Source organism: Puma concolor, chromosome A2 (genome assembly GCF_028749965.1).
Source record: "Puma concolor isolate L17-30 chromosome A2, mPumCon1.1.hap2, whole genome shotgun sequence".
In the NCBI taxonomy this organism is placed as follows: domain Eukaryota; kingdom Metazoa; phylum Chordata; class Mammalia; order Carnivora; family Felidae; genus Puma; species Puma concolor.
This window is the reverse complement of record NC_141668.1, coordinates 91,309,536-91,337,234: the sequence shown is the minus strand read 5'-3', so window position 1 is coordinate 91,337,234 and position 27,699 is coordinate 91,309,536. Positions and strand designations below refer to the sequence as shown.

The window sequence follows — 27,699 nt, the reverse complement described above, 5'->3', positions numbered from 1 at the left end:
AGCCTGATGTGGGGCTCTAACTCACGGGCTGTGAGATCATGACCTGAGCTGAAGTTAGATGCTTAACTGACCGAGCCACCTAGACGCCCCTGGATGACACTTTTAAAGGACACCTGTGGGTACGCGGCTTGGCAGAAAAATGTGTGAAATAAGACTTAGGGGTGGTTCAATTGTCAAAAATAAAAAATCTAGGCTGGGGGTGGGGCACCTGAGTGGCTCAGTCTTTTAAGCATTCGACTTCAGATTTCTGCTCAGGTCGTGATCTCACAGTTCATGAGATTAAGCTCCGCACTGGGCTGTGCGCTGACAGTGCAGAGCCTGCTTGGGATTCTCTCTCTCCCTCTCTCTCTGCCCCTCCCCTACTCGCACGTGCATGCATTTGCACTCTCTCTCTCTCAAAATAAATTAACAACTAAAAAAATGTAGGTTGGATCTCTAGCTACATTAATAGGAGGATAATGTCCAGGAAAGCCAGCTAGGAGCTGCTTGGACCTCATCTGTAACATTCTTTCATCTGAGTTCCACAGTCTATGAAGGACAGACGGTAGAGCCAAAGAGGACCCAGAGAACAGAATAGTGAAAATGATGTTTTGTGAGGAAGGGTTTAAAAAGACCTCTGGGTGTTTTGCCTGGAGAAAGATTTCAAGGAGCAAATATTTGGCAAGATGTCCCCTGGAAGGGAAATAAGACCGGTTCAAGGTGACCCCCACAGAGCAGAAATGGGATTCATGTGTGGCATTGCAAAGCAGCTCAAGTAGGGGAGACACTCCAACAGCCATGGAACCACCATGCTGTCTCACCTGGTGCACGCCTGGAAGGTCCCATTGGCACTGGGGTCTGCAGGGGAGAAGCAAGCCTGGGTGGCACCATGATCAGAGTGCTGAGGAGGCCATAACAACCCCAGAAAGGGTCTGGCAGGGATCAAGGAAGTGTGGGGCTTCTTCTGGCCTGTTGGGAGTCTGTTACTCTGTCCCAGCCTCAAGCTCTAAGACCTGGGTGCCTTTCATGGCAATGATGATTCCATCACAGGAATGGTGATCCCCTTGATGGAAGCAATAGCTGTATGAGAGACGAGGGGCTGGTGGAGGGGGCTGTGCCTTAGTACCAGGTGTGTGCGTGTGTGACATTGTTTAAAACAATCACACTTCGGGGCGCCTGGGTGGCGCAGTCGGTTAAGCATCCGACTTCAGCCAGGTCACGATCTCACGGTCCGTGAGTTCGAGCCCCGCGTCAGGCTCTGGGCTGATGGCTCGGAGCCTGGAGCCTGTTTCCGATTCTGTGTCTCCCTCTCTCTCTGCCCCTCCCCCGTTCATGCTCTGTCTCTGTCTGTCCCATAAATAAATAAAAACGTTGAAAAAAAATTTAAAAAAATAAAACAATCACACTTCTTCATAGACCTGAGTTGGCCTTGTTTGAGAACTACTATCTTAGAGTGCCTGTGAGCTGACTCCTTAACTTAAAAATTACCTTCTTTAAGTGATTCCAAGAAAGGGTTTTTGTTTTAAAGTGTTTATTTATTTTGAGAGAGAGAAAGGGAGAGAGAGAACCCAAAGCAGGCCCCATGTTGATTTCATGAACTGTGAGATCATGACCTGAGCCAAAATCAACAGTCGGTCGCCCAACCAACTAAGCCACCCAGGCACCCCCCAAGAAGGGTTTTTAAGGGAACTCTTGAGTTATCCTGAAGCAGACTGTTTATAGTGATGCTATGAGCATTTGTATACAAGGATTTGAGTACGTGTTTTCAGTTCTTTTGGGTATGTACCTCAGGAATAGAATTGTTGGATTGTGTGGTAATTCTATGTTTAATTTTTTAAGGCACTACCATGCTGTTTCCCATAGAAGCTGTACTGTTTTACATCGCTACTGGCAATGCCTAAGGGTTCCAATTTCTCCACATCCTTGCCAACATTTGTCATTTTACGTTTTTGGTTGTCTTTGGTTATTGTTCTCTATATAGCCAATCTAGTGGGTGTGGAGTTGTATCTCATTGTGGTTTTGATTTGCTCCCTAATGACTAACAATGTTGAGCATCTTTTCATGTGTTTGTTGGCCATATGCATATCTTCTTTGAAGAAATGTCTGTCCAAGTCCTTTGTCCATTTTTTAATTGGGTTTAACCTGCCTGTTTCTGTATTTAGAATTAAGGTTCTAAACTTCCTATTCCTCAGATGCTAGAACAGTAGTATTAAAAATTGCATCTTTTTATCTTAAACCACCTGTTTGCTGAGAACTTAGGCCACCAACTTACTACTGGGCACCTGAGGTAACAGGAGAGAACAGGGTGAAAGAGGCAAGGGAAGGTGCTCCGGAAGGATCGAAGGGCTGTGAGAGAGTTGGCCGGTGGAAGCTATTCACATCTCTGTCCTCCAGGTCATCCTGGAGCTCAGCAGAGACTAGGAAAGCTATTGACATTTGTCTCTGGAATGACTCTGGCTCACAAGCCATAGAGCCTGCCCTTTCATCTGTGCAACATTGCAACATCCAGCAGGCCTCCTCCTGACAGTCCCCTGAGCGGGGTCAGTGTACCCATGAGCCCTTGACCCACTGGCCTCGCTCGGGTCTGGAGGAGAAGGCTCACAGCCTTACCCCTGGGAGCAGACTATCCCCAGGCAAAGCTGGAAGTGATGGAGAAAAGGGGGCTTAATGCCCCATCCAGCAAAGCTGGGTCCAGCAGGTGGTCGGGTTATGCCACCTCATTCCCATGGGCCCCATTCCAAAGACATGCAACTGTGGAAACCAGTGCTACTTTGCTATCCGACACAGCCCCCTCCCAGTCAGAAATGGATTAATTCTCCTTCATTCTGGGAAGAAACTCTCTACAGGAGGGGAAAGGAAGCCAAGAACCCAGAAGCCCAAAGTCATGTTCTCTTGAATTATTCTCCCCGGAAGCCTCCTTCTCCCTCTTTCTTATGCTCTTACGGTTCCAGAGGGATAGTCCCACCATGGGACCATCTTACAAAGGCAGGTAGGCCCTGCCCAGGTTGTGTGACATGTCTCTAGATGATTCAATGTCCCCATGGTCTGAAGTTCTCCATAGGAGCCATACCTCTGACCCTTGTAAAGCTTTTGTCTCTTAAAAGCTTGTTTTTATTTTTCCTTAGGAGAAGGCATGTATTCCTTAGCCAGGACTGACTTAAGGTTTATCAGGTAATAGCCAGGTTTTGCAAAGAAATGTTGGATGAAACACGGGAGAGATCTCAGTAGAAGATAAAGTTGCCCAAATGCACTTTGCCACTGGGTGTTTTTGATTGAGGTGAAATTCACATAACAAAATTGATCATTCTAAATGTTTTACTTATTTATTTTGAGAAAGACAGAGAGCATGAACTGGGGAGGGACAGAGGGAGAGAGAGAGACAAAATCCCAAGCAGCCTCCATGCTCAGTGCAGAGCCCAACATGGGGCTCTTTCTCACAAACTGTAAGATCATCACCTGAGTGGAAATCGAGAGTCAGACCTGTAACTGACTGAGGCAGCCAGGCGCCCCACAAAATTAATCATTTTCAAGCATACAGTTCAGTGGCACTGAGTCCATTCCTGGTGCTGGGTCATCATCACCTCCACCTAGTTCCAAAACATTTTCATCAACCCCTAAAGAGACATTATAACCATTAAACAGTCACTCCCCACTGCCTTCGTCCCCAGACCCTGGCACTCACTGACCTGTTTTCTGTCTGTATGGATTTACCTACTCTGGATATTTCGTCTCAGTGGAGTCATACACCATGTTGCCTTTTGTGAACTATTGGGGTATTTTGGGGAACCATCCCTCTCCCCCAGTCTCCTTGCCAAGATCAAGGAATCAACTTTCTAAATTTTTTTTAATGTTTATTATTTTTGAGAGAGAGAGAGAGAGAGAGAGACAGAGCAAGTAGGGGAGGGGCAGAGAGAGAGGGAGACACAGAATCAGAAGCAGACTCCAGGCTCTGAGCTGTCAGCACAGAGCCTGACTCGGGGCTCAAACTCACAGGCTGCAAGATCGTGAACCTGAGCTGAAGTTGGACGCTTAACTACCTGAGCCACCCAGGCGCCCCAAGGAATCAACTTTACAAATATCCTGAATAAATGAAAACTCCCTGCTGGGATTGGTAATTAAACTGTCCCACAGAAGTTCAACCTTTATAATGATGTCTCTACTCTCCAAAGTGGAGGGCCACGCGTTGCAGTGGACTCTGTGCATCTGGCCGGTCGGCCCTGGGGGAAGGGGGAGTGGAAAGGCTTGAGCTCCCACGCACTGCCGGGACCAGGCCCAAGGGGACAGCGGCTCCAGGAACCGGTCCCCCACACAGCTTGCACATGGCCATCAAGCCCGGGGGCTGCGGCAAGGCCCCAGCCCTTCCCAAACACGGACTCTGCTCAAATCAGCCTCGGAGGATTCTGTGCGTCTGACCACACCTTGTGTGTGTGCAGTTCAGGAAGACCCAAGTTCATCTGCCAAATTCAGGATACAGCCCTGACTGTTCCGGGCTTTTCTTTCTGCCTTTCCCTAATCGCATCTGGGCGGGCTCTCTTAAAGGGGAAGTGGTGCGTTCTGACTGGCCAGGGCCCTCAGCCAGGAGCCAGGAAACAGCTCCCACGAGTCGCGTTGCCCAGCGTGTCACTGGCTCAGCCTCCTTATCCAAACGGCAAGGCTGCCTCCCCAGGATGTGTAAGTGTGAGCGCAGGGCACGTTGGCCACACAGGATGGCGTGGGGCTGGGCCCAGGTCACAGAAGAGAGAGCCTGGCAGGCAGAGCGTGCTGTCAACCCACCGTCCACTTAGCAAATCCGAGGTGTAGCGTAGACAGCACTGTGGGGCTGTGGGCTGGCACCGGAGCCGAGGCAGGGCTGAGGCGTGCAGTGGGGAGAGGAGCTGCCTCAGAAGGAGGTCAGGAGTAGGAGGCTGGGTTGGGGACCAGTCTATTTTGGACAGCCCTTCTGCAGACACAAGCCTCGGGGCCCGGGTAGGAGCACAGTGGAAAATTTTGTAGCACACACCTCTCCCGGCGCTGGGAACCTCACCCACCCGTCACCCCCCCCCCATTCTCTGCATTTATGTGCAGCCCCGATGACACTTCGTGCATATATCTACTCAGCAATTATTTCTGTCATTGTTAGGCTGTAATTTGTGTTGAGAAATATTTCAGGTCTCTTGCACTCAAACTTTTAAAACTGCTTGACACTCGCGACCTGTGATTTTCCTTGTTTCCTACTTGCGGATGCTCCTCGGTCCCGTGTATGCACACAGTGGGCCCTGGGCGAAGGTCGGTGGCCAGCACCGCCCCCCTCCCCCCCCCACCCTCCCCCACCCCCCACCCCGCCCGGGCAGACTGGCTGGCTCACTCACTCAGATGATTGGCAGGGTACCTGGCCTGGTTTCCAGCTCTGGTTTTGTTTCCTGTGTGCCCATGGAGAAATCGAGGGGGAAGCTCACACACGCTCACGCCCACAGTTCCCAACTCAGTGCCCCGAGTGAGTGACTGACGGTAGGAAAACAGACCCTTTCCTATATTTTAGACTCCTCTCTCCCCTAGATTTTTGTTTGTACGGGGGTGATGGTCGATCTTAAATCGTGTGAAAGGCTTTGTGTTCACCGAAATAATTCAGACCTTCTGCTCCCAAAGAAGGGGGCAGAGGGAAACAGAAGGGGGCTGGGGAGAGAGGGGGGGGAAATGTGTCTCTGTACTCACATATTGGCAGGGCACAGCCACACCCTGTTTCAAGACAACTTCCTGTTTGCACTGCCAACTGTCACTCCAAGGAGAACAGAAACGGTTCCGTTATTAGTGGCTGCTGCGGGACCCCGACAGCCTGTGGGGTGAGTGGTTCTGAGTGACACTGAGAGCTTAGCAGGGAGTGGAGACTTTGCACCTTCTGTTGTGGGAGGCTGTGGCCTGCACTGTGGAAATTGGAAGTCGGGACAGATAGAAACCGAGCAGCCGTGGCCTCTCCTTGCTCAGCCTCTGTTTTTTGAACAGTGCACTCCCGTAGGATTCTTGTAAATGGAATGGTTTTAATTCAGGGGCCGGGAGAAGGCAGAGAACTACCCGCTTAGTAAAACCACTACTTGCATTTGTAAAAAATCTACATTTTCATGTGTTGGGGGGATCTTCTAATAAGCGAGTTGGCTCTGTGGTAACTGCCTCCTGTGTGTTACCACCAATCCTCACAGCACTCGTTTCAACACTGAACACAGTTAGGGCGAGACCCAGGGCCAACTGCCAGGGATAAGAGTGAATAAGACACCTGCCCTCGAGGTACGTCCAATGACAGACGCCCAGGCCGGTAAACCAGTAATAACATGTGATGTTGCTCAGATAGGGCGCTTCAGTGTGCTGTGGGAGCACCTGCCCACTTATAATCCTATAATGTGGGCATTGCTGTCCCCCCCGTTTACAGGTAAGGACACTGGGGCTCAGGGGGTCATTTTATCTGCCTAGTCACAGAGCTAATGAGTGACAGAGCTGGGATTTGAGCCCAGATCTCTCTGATTCCAAAGACAGCGGTGTTGGGTCCGCACTTCCTGTGACTCCCAAAGCTGGCCCAGAGCATTGAATCCCCTCGGGACCTTTTAAAAAGTACAGATTTGGGGGCCTTGGCCCTGCTGTCCCAAGACAGAAGAGCACTCTGCGGCACCAAGTGGTCTCTGAGATATAGGTACGGCCCGGACACTTTTTCTACCTTGTGCATGAGGATCCTCCCTCCCTGGCTTGCGGTGTGGACAAGGATTTTTTTATATGCTTAGCCCAAGGCATCCGGGGAAAGGTTCCTGATGTTGCCGCAAGACAGTATTGGGAAGATTCGGTCCGGCTGTTCAGGTGTTTGAGACACTGGGAATCCCTGCTTGTGAATCTTCTCCCCAAAGACACACCAGCCTCTGCTTCCTGCTTCACCCAACTTCTGGCTGCCTGTCACACCTGTCCCTTTGGTGCCCCCAAGGGTGGGGAGGATGTCAGCTGTGCCATCTTAAGGTAGAGTCCAACAAGTATATCCTAAAGCTGGAAGCCCCCAGTTTCCACCCAAGCTTCGGTGGCTCTTGTGTTTGAACTCACGTGGCTTGTGCGGTGGGTATGTTGGGCAGTTACGGGAGGCAGTCACTCTGATGGAGAAGTTAATACCATGCGGGTGGTTCCTTCTCACCCCCTCCGCTATCACCTTGGCTCTGGGCACATGGAAACAGCTAGGACAATCAAAGGCCTGATATTATTATTTTTTTTATTTTAGAGAGAGTACGCACACCAGCAGGGGAGGAGGTGGAGGAAGAAAGACAGAGACAGAGAGAATCTCAAGCACACTCAGCGTGGAGCCCAACACAGGGCTCGATCCCATGAGCCTGGGATCATGACCTGAGCCAAAATCAAAAGTCGGACACTCAACCGACTGAGCCACCCAGGCTCCCTAAAAGGCCTGATATTATTAAGAGAATCGGGTCTCTGGCTGTAGGCAGAGTTCCGTGAAGCTGGAGTGCAATTCACTCACCTCAGGCCCTTCAGCCAGAAGCCAGCCTCTGAGGGGGAGCCTTCCTCCACCACCCAGGGTGCCCAAGTGGTGGCCAGCCCAAGATTTGGAGAGTGTGTTCCCACCCCGAGGGAACCCTCTGGCAGTGACAGTGTCTTATCTCCACCATCATATCCCAGGGCCTGGCACACAGTTATGTGTCAAGGAAATACTTTAAATATGAATGAATGAATGAGTGAGTGAATGAATGAATGAATGAAGTTGACTTGAACACATTTTACTCCTTCCTACCTTTGTATCTGCACCTGTGTTCTCTCCTTTGCCCTCTCTGGTTAAGGATGGATTAGTGTTGCCGTAGTTGTTATTGTTTACTTGTTTTATCTTTTTCTTATACGGATTTAAAGAGCTCTAACAAAACAGAGCCTATTAAGCAGTCCACCCACATCCTTCCCTTTTTTTCTCATCTATCTACATCACGTATTCATATATATATGTGTGTGTGTGTATATATATATATGTGTATACACATATATATATACACACACACACATATATATTCCATTTTTGTTTTTATAATGATCCATGTTTACATATTATTTGTTATATTTATAATTTCCTTGTGGATTTGGGCATACTATCTCATGCACACCTTTCCTTAGGTAGAGATAACCATCATTCCTGTCATTTTCAATTGTTTTATTTTAGATCATTCAGGTCAATTGTGATATTTTTTTATTATTGTAAACAGCATCACTGAGAATATCTTTGAACTTTTGGGGGGTAGGGGGTTATTTTCTTGAGGTGTACTTTCCAGACTACAACTATCAGATTACCAGATTAAAGGCTGTGAATTCCTTTTTAGTTTTTGTTATTATCACCAGGTTGGTCTCCAGAGAAATGTCATCCCTTGAAAGTACCCCAGCAGTGTGTGTACATGTGCTTATATCCCCCGAGGTCTCTATTTGCTGTGGTTTTTTTCTTTGAGCTAGATTCGGTGCCGAGTAAGGACTGGGGGCTCATCCCTGAGGGCTGATGGAAATATTTCAGGGCCCTGGAAAGTCCCTGGGACTCCCCACATCATGCCTAGCAGTGGATGATGCCAGAATTTTGCACCTTAATATAAATAACCAACAAAAGAATAGGTGAGGGGGGGAATACTTGTAGACGGGAAGATGAAGAGAATCTCAAGTTATCTAAATTCAGATTGTGTCTCAGGGTTGTGTCTCAGGCCAGGTTGTGTCTCAGGGTTGTGTTCAGGGTTGTGTCTCAGGCCAGCTCTGAAATTGGGGAAGAATCGTGGCAGAACCTGCATTGCCTGAAGGTGTAGCGGGAGGAGGATATCCGAGCAGGGTGGCGTGATGGGAAGAGCATTCACTTGGGCCAGCCAGACCTGGGCTCTCCTTCCAAATGCTGAGGTCTGCATGGCCTTGGTCTTGTTTCATAATCTCGCTAAGCTTTAATTTCCCCCGTCTATAACAAGGAGGTGAACAGCATCCACTTTGCAGGGTTGTGGGGTAGGTTACATGAGCTGGAAAGGGTAAAAGGAGCTTGCAAGGTGCCTGACACACAGGCACTCAAGAATGCCCTTTTCCTCCTGAGTGAATGGGCACAGGGTGACCAGATGACTGAGAAACCAACACAGAGCCTGGAGCGATTTGAGCACCGAGCTGGCGTGAGCCACCGACCCACAGTGGCATTTATCAAAGTGCTCTGGACAGTGCCTGTTGCCTGGCTGTGCGTAGGAAGTGAAGAGGGTAAAGACCTCGTATAAGCTAATTGGAGGCAGGCACCCATGCCTTAAGGAGCACTTCCCCAGCCACTCAGACCCTGAAGTCTTTTAAAGAGATAGGTATTCTGGCCTGAGAAGGAGGAGGCACTCCAGAGGAGCTCACAGCACTCCTGGCATAGGAACTGCTTGGCACGGCTCTGCCTGCCAGTCACTTGACTTTGCTGTGTCTTCATTTCCTCCCCTGCTGAGGAAGGCTGATTCAATATGCCTCCTCTAACCACCATAGCACTATATTTAGTGTTTCAGTACAATTGTGGCAAATGAGACCACAAGCTCAGATTCTAGCCCCCACACTTCCACTTAATAGCCTTGTGACTTCAGAGCTTCTCAAAGGCAGTCTGCCTCAGTGTCCACAGCTGTGAACTGGGGACTAGCTCCCTCCCTGAGTGGCCGCAGGATACAACTAGCACAGTTCCTATGTGGTTTCCCCCATGCCGAGGGCTATGCCGTGAGCCTCACCTGCCAGCTCGTTTGCTTTTGGAAGAAGGTCCCTTGGAATTCAGAGTTGTCCTTTATGGAAGGCATCCTGACTGCGGCTGCGAATGCAGATAGAATCCATTGATAAAATAGAGCCCAGCTAATGATTGGCCAAGTTCCTGCCCTCAGAGGTGGGGGCTGAAAGAGAGTGTATACTGTCAAATGAGGTCAGGTGCTAGCCTAAGCCCGAGTGAGTTTACACAACCGTGGCGGGCCACAGGTGACGGTGGTGCTCAAAGTCTGTTGGGAGGGGATTGGTCCCCTAAAAACCGTATTGGAAAATTCCCGACAAGTTCTTTCTAAGGCTGGTACAGGGAGCCGCACCGGGTGTTGGTGGCTGGCTCAGCCATTCCTGAGGCATCTGGGCTGACGTTTTCAACGCAGGATATTGATGTTGTGAGTATGAAAATACCTCCGTGAACAAGCACGAGGTGGGGGAGGTCCAAATTTTTTCTGAAACAGAATTGCCTGAGAACCCGGTGGATTTGGCCCGCAGGAAGGAAGGGGAGAGGATTGTGGAGACTCCAGGCTTCCCACACCTACCAGAGATTTCCAGAATGCTGGGAGGCAGTGTCTACGAGCCCTCCACACAGCCGTGTGCCCTGGAGTTCCACCTGGATGCTTAAGGCACGTATGGTGAAGCAGGTGGCCAGCTGCCGAGGCCATGGTCTGGACTTCTTTTGGTAGATAGGCAAAAAAAGTAAAAGGGTTTGGTTTTTCATTTCTTTGGGCCTGGGGTCCCCAACACCCTGAGGCTGAGGTCTCAGGTTGTGGAGTGGGGTTGCTGACTGCTGACAGGTGTCTCTTTTCCTTTCCCTAGGGGAGCGGGGATGCCCCGCTGAAATTCCCATGCACAGTGGGTGGGAGGGCAGGGGGTGTCCTGAGGCTCTCCCCATCCACTGCCACATCTTCCAAGATTTCAGGGTGGTAGAGATCAGATCACAGGCTCTGATGTTTTCTAGTTCTGTAACCTTGGGCAACACTTGCGTCTCTGAAGCTGTTTTTTTCATCTGTAGAATCGAAATAATAATATCTCTCTTAGGGTACTGTAAGAATTAAATGCTGTAAGATAAATCAAGAGTTTAGTAGAGTACCTGGTATATTGGAACTTCTTAGTAAATTATTAGTAGTGTTGGCCAGAGGACAGAGGGGTGAGACCAGAGGTTGCTGATTCAAGATCAGTCACCGAGGCTGTTCTTGGTGTAGTGGGCACTTAATTCTACAGGTGTGTTCTCACAGTGATTTTCTGTTTCCACTTTAGCAGGTAAGTGGTGCTCATATTAGCATTAGCACAACAGATTGGTTTGGTCTTTCTGTCTGGAAAGAATGTGTTGCAAGAGCTATCAGCTATTGCAGTCTTTCACTTTGGGAACTATACCTCAAAGAAATAATCCTAAAACACTTTTTAAATATATTGTTAAAAAAAAAAAAAACAAAGCCAGATGGTAAGTAGATAATAAGAGAGGGGCTAAATAATATAGAGCAATGATTGAATATTACTTCACCATTTAAAATGACCAGTATATGGGAATTAGTAATGTATAAACAGAATAATGTTTGTTAAAAAAAGAATACTCCAAAATATCAATTAATTACAGTTTTGCTAATACATCTATGTACATTAACAAAGAATGAGAAAAATTAGAGAAAAAGCCTCTTTTTCTCTAAAAAATTTTTTTCAAGTCTATAAAATATTTTAAGGGCACCTGGGTGGCTCAGTCGGTTGAGCATCTGACTCTTGTTTTTGGCCCAGGTCATGATCCCAGGATCATGGCATCAAGCCCTGCATTGGGGCTAAGTGTGAATGGAGCCTGCTTGAGATCTTTTCTCTTTCCCCCTCTGTCACTCTCCCCTGATCGTGTGCGCGCGCGCTCTCTCTCTCTCTCACTCTCTCAACCTCTCTAATTAAAAAAAAAAAGTCTATAAAATATTTTAATAGTGAATAAAAAATACAATGTCCTATAAACTCTTACTGGGCAGGGCAAATGGAATTAGAAAAAGTATAAGGATCTACCTTAGGCCCTCCCTTGACCAAAACAGAAAAAAATAAGTAATCCCAGGGCAGGTGAGGACTTGTATCAGAATGATTGTGATATAAATCTGGAACACTTTACCTGGGACATCGCACCCGCACAGAAATATATTTTTACAAGAAACCAAGACACCGTTCCTATCACCAGCCCACCGCCTCTCCACCAAAAGACAAAACCATGTAAGTTATCTACAGGCAGGTATTCACAGACTAGAGACACACAGATTGAATGGGAATTGGGTCTTTCTGAAACATCCGCTCACTCTGCGCTACCCAGGACACCAGCTCTACCATTTTCAAAAGCTTCGGCAAGTGAAGTGTGAAACTCGCCTCCTAGGGGAAGCTCTGATCACGGTGACCCTAGTTCCCCACTTGAAATTCGTACACAGCCTTTCTCGCCTGCACCAGCGGCTGGCAAGCTTGTTCTCGAAGCTCAGGGGACAGAAGTACGGGTCTCTTTGTGGAATACCTTGAAATAGTGATGGATTTACTTTGGTATGAACAATAAGGAACGGGTCAAGTAGGAAATACTGCTTTAATCTGCTTATTGCAATACAAAATCACACATGAAAAAAAATTAAGGGTGAAAGGCTATTTTCAAGTTTTGATGAAAATTCTCTCATACACAATTTGTTCTCCAATTGGTCATCTGAGAAAAATTTATGGAACTAAAATATAAAACCAAGATAAAAGCATATCCGTTGATTTCCTTTTTTCTGTGAATTTAGCAATAGAATGTGCTGACTGGGTCACTAAACAGAGAGGACGACTTTAGAATCACTGGTCTGGCTCATTCATTTTGTCCATAATGGCACCCTTCCTTGTGATTGGTCTTTGTTTACATGCATTAGTAGTAGTAATAGTGGTGGTATTTTAAAATTATAATTCCAGTATAGTTAACATACAGTGTTATATTAGTTTCAGGTGTACGTATAGTGATTCAACAATTCTATACAGCGCTCAGTTCTCATCACGACAGGTGCACTCCTTAATCCCCATCACCTCTTTCACCCACTCCCCGCACCCCGCCCCCAACCTCTGGTAACCATTAGTTTGTTTTCCGTAGTTAAGTGTCTGTTTTTTGGGTTGTCTCTTTTTTTCTTTGCTCGTCTGTTTTGTTTTCTAAACTCCACATATGAGTGAAATCATATGGTATTTGTCTCTCTCCACTTACTAGTATTATTTTTAACTCTTAGTTCGGCAAAACAAAATTTCTCATTTTCAAAGCTTTTCTTCCACCAGAGCCGAGGAATATTTGTTTCTGCACATCCTTTCCCCCTACCCACTTGGTCAGCTTGAGCAAGTGATAAGCAAGTGAGTAAATGAAGAAAGTTCCCAAACAGTAGTGGTAAAAATCAAAGTCATAAAATTTTAATTTTGGAAACCCCTGCCAAAAAAAAAAAAATTGCTAAGCAGGACACTTCCCAAGGACAGACAGAGTTATGTTGCCCCCAACTAGCTCTGCCCTGCAGGCTCCCGACTGATAACCTCTCTGACCTCCCCCATCAGCAAGGAGATCGGACCAGGTGACTTTCGATCCAGTCCTAACCTTCCGTGATGCTAAGTCCCACACTTCCTAGTTTCCTGGCTTCAAATCTTGGTCACGGTACACCCCATTTCCTGCCTTCCTGAGAACTGGCTAGGCCCCTGCACACAGCACGGAGGCCCATTCCTTGCGTAGCCATTGGCCCTGACCTTGGCGAGTCACTTCGCCCCTCTGGGTCTTCTTTGGCCAGTCACCCGTGAGGAGGGTGGAGACGTCTAGCAGCTTCCTGCCTGTCTCACAGGAGTCGTAAAGGCCAGTACAACTTCACAAAGGATGAATTCCTCCAAGGAAGATCCTGCCTGAGTAAAATATTTCAATACTTCAGCTGTAATTATTGCCATGATATTCAGGAATCATGAGGGATGAGAAGAGAAGGCGCTGCTGTAAGTATGTCTTGTATTTATGGTAATGGAGAAGAAAGAGACCTTAGTGGCCACCTAGGGACCCACTTCATTTACAGATAAAGACATGGAAACTGAGAATGTGTAAGTGGTGAAGTCCAGATCATAAGCTTAATAATGTGGTGTGGTTGCAGTCGGAGCCTAGATCTCTGGCTCGCAGCCCAGGGTTCTCCCACTACATCACAAAAGATGCCCTGGGATCAGCTCTTGGTTTTCAAGACTTGCAGGATGGTGCTAGGGACTGAACATGCATGCAAGGTCAGCTCTGATTCAATGAAGAAAACTTACCCAGTAAAGTTATTCAGTGTAGGCAACCTACGGGCACTGGTGAGGCCAAAGAACCAAACAACCAGATGATGCTCAAAAATCCACTTTCCCCCCAATTCCCACTTCATCAGAGGACTAGAGTCAATCTGCTTTGAGACAACCTGGCAGCCCATTGGTATGAGGGAACACAGAGGAACCCCAGAGTCCCATTCCTGATGGTCAGGTTGGTCTTGCTTTCTTCTCCCAGGTCAAGGTGCCTGGAATAACTGCCAGAAAGGTCTCAGTAATGAGAAAAGGCTGATCCCCAGCTTGGAGATGGAAGGACACTGTGGACTGCCATCTTTGCCTTCTACCTTGTTCATTATCACGTTCAACACAGATGTCCAGATTTGTGATCTCTTGTTCTTCCCATCAGGACATTTTTTTTTTAAGATTTTATTTTTAAGTAATCTCTCCACCCACTCTGGGGCTCAAACTTACAACCCTGAGATCAAGAGTAGCATGTTCTACCAACCTAGCCAGGCAGGCACCACCATCAGGACATCTGTTATAATTTCATTTATTTATTCAACACATGAATGAAGCACTAATGATAATGTGGGGCCCTGCCGTAGGCACCAGAAAGCGAGAGGGGACTTAGGATTTCAGAGCCTTCGTCTTTTGGGGGTCCAGGATTCTTTCCTATAATTATGCATTTTTCTTGAGAGGGGGTCCTTAGCTTGGATCAAATCTGTAGACCTGTAACAGTTAAGAACTTTACCCCATGCACCTGTTTTCTTGGTCAGTGTCCTCATCCTGCCCATTGAGTTGAGCTCTCAGGGGCTGAGCAAGTGAGAACAAGTGAGGATGTTCATCTGGAGCTCTGGGATTTTCTGTGGAACCTCAAGAGGCTGTGCCTGTCCACCTAAACCCAGGCGCACATCTGTGACTTCTCCCTCAGGCACTGATGCCCTCCCTCAGGTCCTGGCCCAACAGCGGTGGCCCTGGACCTTGGTGAGCCCTGGAGAGGCCACAGTGTCCCATGGACAGATGCCAAGCCACTTTCTGGCACACAAAGACCCTTTTATTCAGCCCTGCTGGTCCTTCAGACCTTTCTGCTTCTGCAGAGAGGGGCGGGGGCGTGGTGGGAGGGGTTCAGGTTCAAGAATTTCCTGTTTGTTCTCTTGGGAGTCCTGCCCTACTCACTGCCCTACTCACTGCCCTGAGGGACCTTGTGGCCTCTGAGTAGCTGACTGGGGATTGGCTGTGTGGTTATCCCACTGTGTTCTGATGACAGCTGGTGTCCCCTCTGCTCATCCTATAGAAGTGGTTTCGCAGAAGGATAGCCTGGTAAATGCCTCCTGCGAGAACCTTGGTATATTAGTTTCACGTGTCATTTGATACAGACATTCAGAATGACATTGCTGCTTGTTGGGGAGAGAGGAGCGAATGTCAAGACAAATCGGAGTCAGGACTGGGGCTTCAGGGGTGCCGACCCGGCCAGATAAGCATTTTTCTCTTTGCCTGTGCTGAGTTCTATTCTTTCTTCCTCTGTAGAGAGAAGACACGGTTCAATGTGTAGACCTTCTCCCTCTCCAGCATCTCCACCCTCCAATTCCAGGACATCATTAGGACAGGTGAAAACAAAAGCCTGTCTCAGCGGCCAGAACTCTGCCAACAGCATCTCAAAGCCATTCAAAACGCCCAAAGACAATCTACTTACCTCCAGCAGCAAACAGCACACGGTCTTTTCTGCGAAGGGATCAAGGGACAAAGCATGGTGAGTGTCGGGCACTGGCAGCCGGCAGCTGCCTGTCCCCCACCCCTCCCCTTGTCCCTGTCACCACAGGAAACCATGTTTACTCTCTGGCTTTGTTCCTGGGCATCGAGTCTGGGAATTTGGGGAATGAGGGGGGAATGGGACAGAGAAGTGGAATGATGGGGTGAGAAACCCAAACTCCAAGAGGGAACCCAGGACCTGAAAGCACTACATATGCCTGACAGGGGACACTTTGCTATCCCTGAGAGCTGAGCCAAGTTGGGTCTCAGGAAAGGGTAACAGGGAAATATTCCTCAGTTATGCGGTCATCTCTCAATTTTCTGCCCCAGTGAAGAGAAGCATTGAGGTAAATCATCAAAAGCTCAAACAGTTTGCCTAGGGGGTGTGAGGCCACGGGCCAGCCCCTTGGCCCTGGGAGGTGGGCCCCCGGTGAGCCTCCCTGCCTCAAACAGCCAGGCCTCGGCTCAGGGAATAGCTGCTCACAGAGGCACAGAGGTCATTGGGAGCTGACCACTGGAGGAAGAGAGGAAATCCAAAGAGAATGGCACCCCTTTGATGGGGTGGGGGAGAGCTAGCTGCAGGGGGCCCGTGAAGCATCAGAATCTTTTGGTTCATTTTTTTTTGTTTTAATCTCAGTCTTTACCCAAGAGTCAGAAAAGGTTACCCATGGGCTGGACAGTTCAGGAACCAAACTGGAAAGTAGGACAGGAAGCAAAAGGCAAATGTCTTCAAATGCTGACAGCCTCTACTTGGAACACCTAGGACGGGCTTATGACAGAGCCTGTAGCCTTCTCGGTCGGGCGTCGTGAAGGCAGACGGGATAAGTGTGGAGCCTGCCTAATTTATATATTTAAAGGGAAAAAGTGTTCTGTTATTAATGATCGTTAATTACACTTAAGTTCATCCCTAGTAAAGCTGTGGACTGACATCATCCATCAATTTAATTTGTCACTGCTCTCTGGAAATTATGATGACTTTGTACAGAGCTCATTATGCCAGATCAATGAAAAGAGCCTCTTGCGATAGACTAGAAAGCTTTAGACACAGGTGTCAAGGAGGGGAGTTACCTGTCAAACAGGTGGGCCTTGTGGGCAAGCTGTGTTCTCTAGAATTGTTAGGGACAGAGCAGGTTAGGGAAGATCCAGCCGGAGAGTGACGGTTGGTGGCCCCTGGACCTGCTCGCACGGAGTGTGAGTCTCTATTTTATCAGTGACCTCGCAGAGCGCCTCCAAGCTTGTTTGCAGAGGCAGCACCAGGTGTCTCAACAGAAGCACAAGCTGTGGGATCCCCACCTGCCTACAGATCTCAGCTGGGTGGCTCTGGGCAAGTTGCTTGATCTGGTGTGTCTCAATTTTCCACATCTATAAAACGGAGCTGATAATAGCTCCATCCTGTGGCATCGTGTGAGGGTTAAGAGCGCTACAAAGCAGCAAGCGCAATGTCTGGAGCAGAGCACGCATTCGATACATATGTGACGATCATGTCATTGTTGTGTGCGCCAAAGGACGGAGCCCTTATAACTGGCAATAAAGGTCGAGATGTCCAATCTCTCTGAAACACTAGAGAAATGAAGTTGAAAAAGGACAAGGATAAAGTCACTGCTTCAGTGTCCAGAACGGAGGTACCGAGAAACCGGGCGAGGAGAGCTGGACAAGGGGCTCGTGAGGAATAAGCCAGAAGGAGAATCACGAGTTACAGAAGATCCTAGCATGAACACCACAGATGTCCGATGATACACGTGGTCCCGGCAGGGTGAGACACGGCACCAAGCATTCTCGCGGGAGGCCAGCCTTCGGGGAGACCCCGGGTTAGATCAGTGTCCACACTCCGTGGAAGCCAACTCCACACGTGCTCATTAAGACCTGCTATAGGGCAGAAGGTGGTTCTGAAAGAGTCTGAAAAAAATTAGCCAGGGCCCGAAGAAGAGCAACCAAAAGTGTCTCAAGGAGGGAAATCCTTCTTACGGAGAAAACAAAACAAAAAGGGCTCAAAAAACCAGAACGCTTCCCTTTTGTGAAGAGCAGAAAGCTAATGGGTGATGTGCCCACCTTCGAGCAGACAGATCTGAAGGCGGACAAGGGATGGGCCAGAAGGAGGCTCACTGCAGCCTCGTCCTCCTTTCTCACCTCCAGCCAGCCAGCCCGTCGTCCCCCTGCCCTCTGTCGCCAGGGGTATGTTTCAGGAAGGCTGTGAAGACTTTTCTTGGAGGCTGGGAGGGCTCCACCTCCGTTCAGGCAGACTTCTCTGGGAGCAGTATAGAAGAGCCAGCACTGAGCCAGGGGCAAAAAAAAAAAAAGCCAATTCAAGCCCGGGCTTGGCCACAAACTTTCTGTGTGACCTGAACAAGTCACTTCACTTCTCTGAGTCCCATTTTCAAGCCTGAGTATTTTGTGATTCTAAGTCACAGTCCTCTCAAAAATTCTCAAAGGTTCCTCATTGCCTACTGGATTAAGAGTTAGGCCCCTAGCCCAACATAAGAGACCCTCTACAAACTGGCTCCAAACCCCCTAAATCGTCCAGTACCATCCCATTATCCCAGCTTACCCACTGTGTCTTCCTCTGGTACCTTTGCGTAGAACATCCATCCACCTGTCTGCACTCAATTTAACATTTAATTAGCACCTACTATAATACTATGTGCCAATTCGATAACAAGGCCTGAGGATACATAGGGCCCCCAATGTCTCCTATGGCATCCCTGTGCAAGATAGAAAAAGGCCTGGATACAGCTCCGTCCTAGAGTGCACAATTGGCTGATGGTCTTCGTCACCTACTTCCTCAATCAGACATCCTAGTGCAGTGCATAACCTGTACAACCGTACACTGAAGCCTTGGGGATGCAAGATTAAATAAGACACAGACTCTCTTAGGGAGTCTGTAAAAAGAGACATAAGCTAACACAGAATGCAATGGGATAAGAGCCAAGATATTTGTAGCACAAAAGACAGGCACCTACCTCAGCTTGAGAACTCAGAAAAGGTTTTTCAGAAGGGATCACACATGAGCTGAATTTGAGGGATAAGTAGGAATAATACAGACAAAGAAAAGTGGATTACAATGGTAAATTTTAAATATATTTTAACACAATTGTTTTTAACATTTTGAGTGTGGGAAGAGGGTCCCAGGCAAAGGGACCAGAATGTGCAATCGTATTTGCATGCAGGGAGAGGCGAGCAGGGCCATATTAGAAAGTTCCACTGGGTGTGCTAGGTGTGGTGACTGGGAGTCCATCCTGAAAGCCCCATGGGGCTGTTGAAGGAGCAGCTTTGAGCTGCCCCCAGTGTAAAGGATGGCTTGAGGGGCCACTCAGAAAGCAGTGAGGGTGTTTTTGCATAATTCAGGTGAGCTGTGGTGACGTCCTGTACCCAGGCAGCAGTCGTGGGCATGTGCAGAAGGAGCCAGCGGGGACAAATACTAGGGAGGAACACACCACAGGACTCTAGTGTTCATTGCACACACAGCTTGCAATGCAAGAGAAGACTGGTCCAGACTTGGACAACTGGATGTTGACCGGTCCTGTCACTTTCTCAAGAGGAGGATAGAAAGGGCCAGAGTTTAGGGTGGGGAGAAGAGGATGAATTAAACTGGGAAGTCATTGGAGTATGAAGTACAGGCATACCTCAAACATATTGAAGGTTCGGGTCCTGCCACAATGAAGCAAATATCACGATAAAGCAAGTCACATGAATTTTTTGGTTTCCCAATGCATATAAAAGTTATGTACACACTTCACTGTAGTCTGTGAAGTGTGTAATAGTATTGTGTCTAAAGAAAACAATGTATACACCTTAATTTAAAAATACTTTATTGCTATAAAATGTGCTAATCATCATCTGAGCTTTCTTTTTTTTTTTCAATCTGAGCTTTCAATGAGACATAATCTTTCTGCTGGTGGAGGGTCTTGCCTCGAGTTGATGGTTACTGAAGGTTGGGTGACTGGCAATTTTTTTTGAATTTAATTTAATTTTTTAAATTTGCATCCAAATTAGCATATAGTGCAACAATGATTTCAGGAGTAGATTCCTTAGTGCCCCTTACCCATTTAGCACACCCCCCTCCCACGACCCCTTCAGTAACCCTCAGTTTGTTCTCCATATTTATGAGTCTCTTCTGCTTTGTCCCCCTCCCTGTTTTTATATTATTTTTATTTCCTTTCCCTTATGTTCATCTGTTTTGTCTCTTAAAGTCCTCATATGAGTGAAGTCATATGATATTTGTCTTTCTCTGACTAATTTCGCTTAGCATAATACCCTCCAGTCCCATCCACGTAGTTGTAAATGGCAAGATTGCATTCTTTTTGATTGCCGAGTAATACCCCATTGTGTATATATATGTATATACCACATCTTCTGTATCCATTCATCCATCAGTGGACATTTGGGCTCTTTCCAGACTTTGGCTGTTGTTGATAGTACTACTATAAACATGGGGGTGCATGTGCCCCTTCGAAACAGCACACCTGTATCCCTTGGGTAAATAACCTAGTAGTGCAATTGCTGGGTCGCAGGATAGTTCTATTTTTAATTTTTTGAGGACCCTCCACACTGTTTTCCAGAGTGGCTGCACCAGCTTGCATTCCCACCAACAATGCAAAAGAGATCCTCTTTCTCTGCATCCTCGCCAACATCTGTTGTTGCCTGAGTTGTTAATGTTAGCCATTCTGACAGGTGTGAGGTGGTATCTCATTGTGGTTTTGATTTGTATTTCCCTGATGATGAGTGATGTTGAGCATTTTTTCATGTGTCAGTTGGCCATCTGGATGTCTCCTTTGGAAAAGTGTCTATTCATGTCTTTGGCCCATTTCTTCACTGGATTATTTGTTTTTTGGGTGTTGAGTTTGGTAAGTTCTTTATAGATTTTGGATACTAACCCTTTATCTGATATGTTGTTTGCAAATATCTTCTCCCATTCTGTCAGTTGCCTTTTAGTTTTGCTGATTGTTTCCTTTGCTGTGCAGAAGCTTTTTATTTTGATGAGGTCCCAATAGCTCATTTTTGCTTTTGCTTCCCTTGCTTCTGCAGACGTGTTGAGTAAGAAGTTGCCATGGCCGGGGTCAAAGAGTTTTTGCCTCTAGGATTTGATGGCTTCCTTCCATCCATTTTTAGTTTATTTTTGTGTCTGGTGTAAGAAAGTGGTCCAGGTTCATTCTTCTGCATGTCGCTGTCCACTTTTCCCAGCACCACTTGCTGAAGAGACTGTCTTTATTCCATTGGATATTCTTTCCTGCTTTGTCAAAGATTAGTTGGCCATATGTTTGTGCATCCATTTCTGGGTTCTCTATTCTGTTCCATTGATCTGAGTGTCTGTTTTTGTGCCATGTGGCAATTTTTAAAGTAAGACAACAACAAACAAAGTTTACCACATTGGTGGATTCTTCAAGAACGATTTCTCTGCAGCTTCCCATGCTGTTTGATAGCATTTTACCCACTTCAGAATTGGAATCAGCCCTCTCAAACCCTGCCACTAAATTTATGTAATGTTCTTTTTTTTTTAACGTTTATTTATTTGTGTGAGAGAGACAGCGTGAGCAGGGGTGGGGCAGAGAGAGGGGGGACAGAGGATCCGAAGCAGGCTCTGTGCTGACAGCAGCAAGCCCAATGCGTGGCTCGAACTCATGAACTGTGAGATCATGACCTGAGCTGAAGTTGGATGCTAAACCGACTGAGCCACCCAGCCGCCCCAGTTTATACAATATTCTAAATCCTCTGTCGTCATTTCAACTATTTTCTGGGCATCTTCCCCAGGAGTAGATTCCATCTCAGGAAACCACTTTCTCTGCTCATGCATCAGAAGCAACTCCTCATCCATTAAAGTTCCATCATGAGATCGTGGCCATGCAGCCCCATCCTCAGGCTCCTCATTCTCATCTCATTCCATCTTCTCATCCTAGTTCTGCTGTTTCCACCTGTCTGCAGTTACTTCCTGCACTACAGTCTCGAACCCCTCTTAATTCACTTAATAGTGAATTCTTTCCAAATGGTTTTCAGTTAACTGTGCCTAGATCCATCAGAGGAATTACAATCTGTGGCAGCTATAGCCTTATGAAGTCTATTTCTTAAATAATAAGACCTGAAAGACACAATGATTCCTTGATCCATAGGCTACAGAATGTATGTTGTGTTAGCAGGCATAAGAACAACATGAACGTCATTGTACCTACATCAGAGCTCTGGGGTGACCAGGTTCATTGTCAATAAGCAATCCTATTCTGGGGCACCTGGGGCGCTCAGTCGGTTAAGCATCCGACTTCAGCTCTGGTCATGATCTCACAGTCCATGAGTTTGAGCCCACGTCAGGCTCTGTGCTGACAGCTCGGAGCCTGGAACCTGCTTCAGATTCTGTGTTTGTCTCTCTCTCTCTTTCTGCCCCTCCCCCACTTGTCCTCTGTCTCTCTCTCTCTCTCTCTCTCAAAAATAAATAAACATTAAAAAAATTTTTTTAAATAAGCAGTCATATTTTGGAAGACATCTTTTCTGAGTAGTAGGTCTCAACAGTGTGCTTCAAATACTCAGAAAACTATGTTGTAAACAGAGTGCCGTCGTCCAGGTTTTGTTGTATTGGTTAGAGAGCACAGGCAGAGTAGATTTAGTGTGATTCTTAAGGACGCTAGGATTTTCGGAATCATAAATGAGCATTAGCTTTAACTTAAAGTCACCAGCTGCCTTAACAGGAGAGTCAGCCAGTCCTTCAAAGCTTTAAAGCCAGGCATTGACGTCCCTCTCGCTATGAAAGTCCCAGATGGCATCTTCTTCCAGGAGAAGGCTGCTTCACCTGCACTGAAAATCTGTTGTTTAGTGTAGCCACCTTCATTAATGATCTCAGCTAGATCTTCTGGAGAGTTACTCCAGCTTCTACATCAGCACCTTCTGCTTCACCCTGCACTTTTATGTTATGGAGATTCCTTAAACCTCATGAACCAACCTCTGCTAGCTTCAAGTGTTTTTTTCTGTCACTTCCTCGCCTCTCTCAGCCTACATAGAATTGAAGAGAGTTGGGCCTTGCTCTGGATTAGGCTTTGCTTAAAGGAATGTCGTGGCTGGTTTGATCTTCTGTCCAAGACCACTCAAACTTTCTCCTTAGCAGCAGTAAGGCTGTTTTGCTTTCTCATCATTCACGTGTTCACTGGAGTAGCACTTTTAATTTCCTTCAAGAACTTTTCCTTTGCGTTCACAACTTGGCTAACTGTGTGGTGCGAGGGGCCTAGCTTTTGGCCTGTCTTGGCTTTCCACAGGCCTTCCTCACTAAGTTTAATCGTTTCTAGCTTTTGGTTTCAAGTGAAAGACGTATGACTTTTTTTTCCCTTGAACACTTACAGGCTATTGTAGGGTTATTCACTGGCCTGATTTCGATATTTTTTTTTAAGTTTATTTATTTATTTTTGAGAGCGAGAGAGAGCATGCAGGAGGAGCAGAGAGAGAGGGAGAGAAAGAGAGAGAGAATCCCAAGCAGGCTCTGCACTGTCAGCACAGAGCCCAACGTGGGGCTCGATCTCACAAACTGTGAGATCATGACCTGAGCTGAAACAAAGAGATGCCTAAACAACTTAGCCCCCCAGGTGTCCCTTGATTTCAATAATTGTCGTGTTTCAGGGAATAGGGAGTCCCGAGGAGAGGGAGAGAGACAGGGAACAGCTGGTCAGTGGACCAATCAATACACGTGTTTATCACCTAGTTTGCGATCTTGTATGGTGGTTCGTGGCACCCCAAAACAATTATTACAATAGTAACATCAAAGATCGCTGACAACAAATATAATAATAATGAAAAGATTGAGATATTGCAAGAATTACCAAAATGTGACCCAGAGGCATGAAGTAAACACGTGCCATTGGAAAAATGGTGACAATGGCCTTGTTCACTGCAGCGTTGCCACACAGCCTCAGTTTGTAAAAAAAAAAAAAAAAAAAAAAAAAAAAAAAAGCACAGTTTGTGCAAAGTTCAACAAAGGGAAATGCAGTAAAACTAGGCATCCCTGTATCTGAGGAAGGTCCACATAGAGATGTTCGGTTGGTGGCATTGCACGTTTGGACCCAGAGGTCAGGAGAGAGGTGTGGGCTGGGAATGGAGCTTTGACAGTCATCAGTGGAGACACAGGCCTTGAGACCGTAGGTACAGATGCACCCTCTGGGGAAGGTACGTGGCTTGAGAGAAGCAGGGGCCGAGGGCAGGGCCGAGGAGAGTCGGGGGCCCCGGGGAAGACGGCCCTGAGGAGGCAGGGACGGCAAAGTCGAGATTCTTCCCACAGCATCCTGGCCCTCTTTCCTGGTCCAAATCCCCCACTGCCCTCACTGCCTGTCCCACTGGCCACCTTCCTCTACCTGCCGTTCACACATTCCCTCCTTGCAGGCCACTGGTATGCTGGCATCTCCCTTTTAATTCCCAGGACCCTTCATTTTTACCTTTCCCATGACTCTGTCCATGGTCTGCCACAGGTGAGACCTCGTGTCATTCCTTCTGCTCAGAAGTAATTGCGGAATCTCCTGCATGGTGGGGCCTCACGCTCCACAAACATGGTCCCCTTGTCAGTAAATATTTGTCGAATTGAGTGAAATTGATCTGACCGTTGAAAAGGATTGTAAGATTTCTATTCTTGGGACAGTTAACCTTTTATCTACACGTGTTTGGGCTGGTGCCATCCAATGGAAATGTAATGTGTGACACGCGTGGAAATGTAAATTTTCTAGCAGCCACGTTGGAAAAAGGGAAAGGAAACAATTTTTAATAATATAGTTTATTTAACCCAATATACCCACTATCTTATAATTTCAACATAAATCAGTGAGATAATTTTCTGGTTTTTTCCCTAATATATCCACTATCTTATAATTCCAACATATAATCAGTGAGATAATTTTTACTTTTTTCCTAATATATCCACCATCTTATAATTTCAACGTATAATCAGCGAGATAATTTTTGTTTTTTTGTTCTACCAAGTCTTCGAAATCCTGTGTGTTTTACACCTACAGCACCCGTCAATTTGGACACCAAATTTTCATCAGAAATATTTTATCCATTTTTAGGTTTCATAAACAACTAGAGATCATAAAATGAATTCGCAAACCCAAGTTGTTCCAGACACACTTAAACATTTTCTTTCTTTCTTAAACATTTTCTTTCTTTCTTTTTCTTTCTTTCTTTCTTTCTTTCTTTCTTTCTTTCTTTCTTTCTTTCTCTTTCTTTCTTTCTTTCTTTCTTTTTTATGTTTATTTATCTTAGAGAGAGAGACAGCATGCAAGTGGGGAAGGGGCAGAGAGAGAGAGGGAGACAGAGGATCTGAAGCGGGCTCTGTGCTGACAGTGTGGAGTCCGACACAGGTCTCAAGCCCACAAGATCATGACGTGAACCGAAGTCGGACACTTAACCACCCAGGTGCCCCTAAACATTTTCTAATAACTGAAACAAACTTATTCAAATTACATAAAATTCAAAATTCAGTTCCTCAACCACTTTTTTAAATGCTCAATAGCCACAAATGGCTAGTGGCTGCTGTGTCGGACCGCACAAACCTGGACACCTTGGCCAGGTGACCCTTGGTAAGCCCCTCTGGTTCTTTGATTCACAGGTGTATGAATGTGGCTCCTGGCGTCTCTGGGATGTTATGCTCCCCGCTGGAACTGATAGATTCTAGGGTGGAAGGAACATTTGCTCTTCTCCCACATTAGCCTGCCGCTATTAGGTGTGAGGTGGGAACCGGCCTGGAGGTCCCAGTCGGGCCGTGCAGAGACTCCCCTGCCCCAGAGGAGCTCTGTAGCAGCCCCTAGAGGTCAGAAAAGCATAAGTCTTGGGTGCAGGTGGTGGACTGTGGCCTTCAGATTAGACTTAACATCAGTTTAGGGGCGCCCTTTTCCAAGTAGCTCAAACTCCCATGTACGGAAATAAAAACGCCACTCCTGAGTTGAGGCTGACCTCCTGGCATCTCATGCAAGGTGAAATGGCCCGTGGGTTTGTTATTTGCTCCCTTCTGTGGATGGGGAGGTTAAAAAATAATTCCGCGTTAGAAGAAAGGGAGAAACAGAGAGGGCATCCTTGTGCTACCAAATTTGTCCCGTGTGGGTCTGCCCAGCAGCACTCCCCGCGCCGCGCCCCCCCCCCCAGCCCCCAGTCAGAGCCCCTCTCCACTGGTGCATGGTCCTGCAGGGGGTCAGGCCAGAGAATACCCTGCCAGTGGTCTTGCCATCCAGGTGTCCATGGAGCCCATAAAGGTGGAGGGAGGGGCACAAGATGATTCTGTCTCTAGGTGGAAGTCAAAAGGGATTTATGGCTATTCAGCCCTTTTGAGCTAAAATGAACATTTCAGCCTTTACTTCTGATTTCCTACTCAGCCAGGGGACTAGCCCTGCATAGGGACTAAGTCAGCCAGTCTGACTTTCCCACCTGCTGTCACTTCGGCTATCCTAGTCCAGGAAGGGAGCCATAGGGAACTGAAACCTGCAAACCCGTTGATGTGGGCGGGAGCAGGGAGGAGGCTTTCCCTCCCTGCATGGCTTGTTGCCTTCTCTTTGGGCCTTATCAACCCACACGTGTGTGCTGAATGCTAAATACGCTCAGCTATTAAAAATGCAGGAGATGAGCCCGCTGCTCCAGAAGGAAAATGAGCCAGAGCAAAAGAAAAATCAGCAGGCTCCCTGGCCTCCTGCGTGTGCCCGGCAGTGAGGTGGGGGAGGGTGTCCCTCTCCTTCCTCAGGCAGGGCTCCTCTGGATGCTTAGAATGAGGTCTGTGTCCCCCTGGAGCAGTGGAGGTTTGGGGAGTAGGAGTGGTGTGGAAGTCTTTCCCAGCACTCTCTGCAGAGGGGGAAGAGCTGAGAGGCCCTGGCTGAGTGCCTTGGGAGAAACGAGGCTGGCTTATCGGTTCTTGCCTGGTGTTGCCATGAAGTGGGGGCAAGACCACGGCTCCGTATTAATGGGACGTAGGGAGTCTTCTCCAGGCTCCCGCTTGGGGAAATCTCAGAGATCCGAAGTGCTGCAGACCCTCCAGGTGACCCAACTTACCCTCTGATCACCCAGATTCTTGGGATTCTTGCGGCGGCCTCTGCCTGGTCTCCCTACCCCTCACCGTGCCCTTCCCCAGTCTGTCGTCCACACCCCCCACCTGAGTACATCATGCCCCTGCCCTGCTCACAACTCTCCAGGGTCTCTCAGTTGTTTGCCTACAGAGCAGAGGCTTAACCTCTTCGGAGGTGGACATATGATCTGGCATTTCCCACTTGTCCAACTGCTGCCGCCAACACTTTTAACTCCTTCATTTCATATTCCAGGCATCCCAGTCTATTTGTAGCTCCTCAGACGTGCCTCCATGTGCTGGCATGTGCTGTTTCCCTTACCAGAAGCAACCTCTTTGCATGTGTGTCACTTCCTCCATGAAGTCTCCCCAGACTTTTCTTTTTTTAACTTTTTAAAAATTTTTTTTTAACGTTTATTTACTTTTGAGACAGAGAGAGACAGAGCATGAATGGGGGAGGGTCAGAGAGAGGGAGACACAGAATCCGAAATAGGCTCCAGGCTCCTAGCTGTCAGCACAGAGCCCGACGCGGGGCTCGAACTCACGAACCGCGAGATTGTGACCTGAGCCGAAGTCGGCCGCTCAACCGACTGAGCCACCCAGGCGCCCCAACTTTTTTTTTTTTTTTAATGTTTGTTTCTTTTTGAGAGAGACAAAGACAGAGCGTGGGTGGGGGAGGGGCAGAGAGAGAGAGGGAGACACAGAATCCGAAAGAGGCTCCAGGCTCTGAGCTGTCAGCACAGAGCCCGACACGGGGCTCGAACTCATGAACCACAAGATCAGGACCTGAGTCGAAGTCAGATGCTTAACCGACTGAGCCACCCAGGCGCCCCTTCCCAGACTTTTATGCTTCTTCCTCTAAGCTCCCACTAGCACTCAAGCTACTGCTGTAAGAGCCTTCGTTGTCTATTATACTCATTTGCATCTTTATCCTCCCCTGCCTCCATCTGGACCTTTAGCTCCCTGGCCTCCTGTGGTGTAGCATGGAA

The 27,699-nt window shown here is 47.5% G+C and overlaps 1 protein-coding gene across 11 annotated transcripts in view; it reads left to right on the top strand.

Annotated features, from left to right (window-relative positions):
* The window catches only part of ATXN7L1 (ataxin 7 like 1), a 246,879-nt gene that overhangs the window by 175,161 nt on the left and 44,019 nt on the right, over positions 1 to 27,699 (top strand). For 7 of the 11 annotated variants that reach the window (XM_086696922.1, XM_086696924.1, XM_086696923.1 and 4 more), the window contains one exon: positions 15,487 to 15,709. In XM_086696922.1, coding sequence (XP_086553048.1) covers positions 15,487 to 15,709 — 223 coding nt within the window. Of the gene's footprint in view, positions 1 to 3,853; positions 4,651 to 5,677; positions 5,799 to 8,728; positions 10,101 to 11,620; positions 11,917 to 15,486; positions 15,710 to 27,699 lie in introns of those variants that run through there. The other 4 variants (XM_086696927.1, XM_086696926.1, XM_086696928.1 and 1 more) reach the window with 4 other exon arrangements.